At 34.8% G+C, this 3,033-nt stretch overlaps 1 protein-coding gene across 1 annotated transcript in view; it reads right to left on the reverse strand.

The window, feature by feature from the left end:
* The window catches only part of DUSP22 (dual specificity phosphatase 22), a 63,843-nt gene extending 63,312 nt beyond the window's left edge, over positions 1–531 (reverse strand). The window contains exon 1 of the mRNA XM_078784462.1: positions 363–531. Within this exon, the coding sequence (XP_078640588.1) occupies positions 363–383 (21 nt within the window). The 5' untranslated portion in view covers positions 384–531. The remainder of the gene's footprint in view (positions 1–362) is intronic.
* Positions 532–3,033: the final 2,502 nt, after the last annotated feature.

The following is a 3,033-nucleotide window of genomic DNA, read 5'->3' on the forward strand; positions in this document are numbered from 1 at the left end:
AAACCTATTTTTGTATTAAAGATTGATTAGTGATATTTATATACTATATAGTGTTCATCCTACTCACGTTTTATTCACAAGATACTTCACAACACAATCAGTGGATACAAAACGTAATCTGTTCATATCCTGGCGGAGGTGTGTTCTCTACCGAATGCAGTTCGAGTTCGAATTTAAAATAAAATTATAATAAACGTTCCACGTATTGGTAAACTCGCTCTTATTAATGTATTTCCTCTATTAAAGGTGAATAAACCTGTTCTTCGTTTACTTTAGTAAATAACTGGTGCACGGAACACAAGATTTACCTCAGGCCAAACCACGAGTGAGCGAACGCTTTACACACGGTAAATGTCACGCACCTTGTTCATCCCATTCCCCATGGTGCGGACGTCGTACGTGCACTCAGACCGCACTTTCACAGAAGAACAGGGAACTGTTTTCAAAAACCGATCAACGTGTTTGAACAGCAATACGATGACGTCCACAAGACACGTGACGTGCCACGGTTAAAATACCACTTCCGGTTTCGTATCAAATAATACATTTTCTCTGAAATACAACCATTTATGAACGGTTACCTAAACATATTTTATGATCACCAACAACCGTACGTTCGTTATTACGCTATAGTATATTTTGGAAAGAGGAGGAGCAGAAATTACCATTGCAACTGAGTACACTCTGCCCGAACATACACCGCTCCAAAATACAGTTACTACATCTGACATCGAGACCATCCATAGATAAGTGTTTATAAGTCAAGAACAACAAGTTAAAGAAATAATATTGTTATCATCAGAGCAATTAAAGAAATATCCCAAACAAAAAACTAGAAAGCATCTGAAAATGCAAAGCCCTTCCGTGTCCATGCTTTGTATTTGCACTCATGGCAACGGTACCCGCCCGACGGGCGGCTTTTCAATTTCAATTGGGAAGCCCAAATGAAAAGGCAAAATATCAGAAATTGAAGGTTTTTTTATTTTAAACGATTTATACAAACATCCGTTGAATCATATCACACGCAAATCATCAAAATCTAAACAGTATCTTTAGAATTTCAATAAAAGCCACATCACTGTTCATATCGGTAAATATTATTCAATTGTGTTTGGAAAAACTGGAAAATTGGAAAACTTGGGAAAAATTGGAAAAACAATATAGCCTATTTTACTCCAGGGGTCCTAGGATTACCCACCCAAAATATCGTTGCAATCGGTTCAGCCGTTTTTGCCGTACCTTCGAATGGAAAGACAGACGGACGGACATTTTGTGAATTATAGTAAGATTCATAGATTAGAGACGGTATTGGGAGGGAGAAGTGCACAATAATTAATTGCGTAATTAAAATAAGTAAATAATAATCTTAAAACAATTTCTTAAACAATTGGCTAATACAAATAGCATACCTAAACCACTACCGCTTCATCTCAATCTGTACCTTTTTGAAAATGAATTAATTAGCTAGTTAATCGAAAAATTAAATAATTAATCGAATAATTGATTAATCAATGAATCAAAAATAACATTTACAGCCAAATCACTTGGTCATTGTCGTGTCCAAATATCAGCTTCCGAGCTCAAACGGTACCTGATATATTGCCCATATGAGAAAGAAAATAAATAAGTAGTTAATAAATCAATAATAATTCAGTAATTAATCAATTGATTGATTAATCAAAAAATGAAAAATATCGTTTTTGCCATGATAGCATATATAAACCACTACTGCTTCATCCTAATCTGTACCTTTTTGAAAATTAATTAACTAGATAATCGAATAATTAAATAATTAATCGATTAATCAATAAATCTAAAATAACCTTTACAGCCAAATCACTTGGTCATTGTCATGTCTAAATATCAGCTTCCGAGCTCAAACGGTGCCCGAGATATTGCCCAGATGAGAAAGGAAATAAATAAGTAGTTAATAAATCCATAATAATTAAGTAATTGATCAATTATTTAATCAAAAATAAATTTCACATTTAATCAAATTCAATTTAATCAAAAATCAAAAATTAATTGATTAATCAAAAATAAAAAATATATAGTTTTGCCAAAGCACGTGCTCATTGTTGTGCCCAAATTTCAGCTTCCTATAGCTCAAAGGATGGCCCAGATATCGCTCAGACAAACAAACAAACAAACAAGAAGACTTCATGCGGAGCACGATACTTGCAAAATCCGCCCCCACCACCAAGAAAAAAAATTCCATTGATACAGCAAATTGTCCATTTCATCCAGATTAAAATTGACAATCTTGATCAAAGCTCGGGTCAACAGGAAGAAAAGTGACGATTTTTCAGATGAAAAATGATGATTTTGGAAGGTTGACCTTGAGTTGACCTTTGACTTTTTGACCTCAAACATAGTTAGTTTCCCTATTTAGTGACTCAATGTGCAAATGATGTTCAATTTTCAAGTCAATCGGATGAAAATTGAGGATTTTAAAAGCTTGGCCTATGTTGACCTTTTGGCCTATGTTGACCTCAAAAATAGCTGGTGGTTGAATTCAGTGACCATATATGTAAATCCTCTTAGAATTTCAAGTCAATCAAATGAAAATTGGTGATTTTAGAAATTCAGCCTATGTTAACCTTTTGGCCTATGTTGACCTCAAATATACTTGGTGGTTGAATTCAGTGACCAGATATGCCAGTTCTCTTCAAATTTCAAGTCAATCGGATGAAAATTGAGGATTTTATAAATTTGGCAAAGTTGGTGACCTTTGGCCTATGTTGACCTTTTGACCCCAAAAACAATATCTCCTCAATTGGGACGACCTATACAACTTGGTGAAGTTTCGTGACGATCGGTTTAGAATTGTGACCTGTAGGCCGGTTACAAACAAACAGACAAACAAACAGACAGACAAACAGACAGACAAACAGACAGACAGACAGAACCACAAATGCAACCGACCAATATACTTGAAAAATCTTCGAGTTTGCAAGTAACAAGTACAAGGTTTTTCTTTCTACAACAAAACAAACAAACGGAGTGAAAACTGAGTACTCCCTTTCGGCGTGC

Source organism: Myxine glutinosa, chromosome 9, assembly GCF_964187855.1.
Source record: "Myxine glutinosa chromosome 9, kmMyxGlut1.1, whole genome shotgun sequence".
Taxonomy (NCBI): Eukaryota; Metazoa; Chordata; class Myxini; order Myxiniformes; family Myxinidae; genus Myxine; species Myxine glutinosa.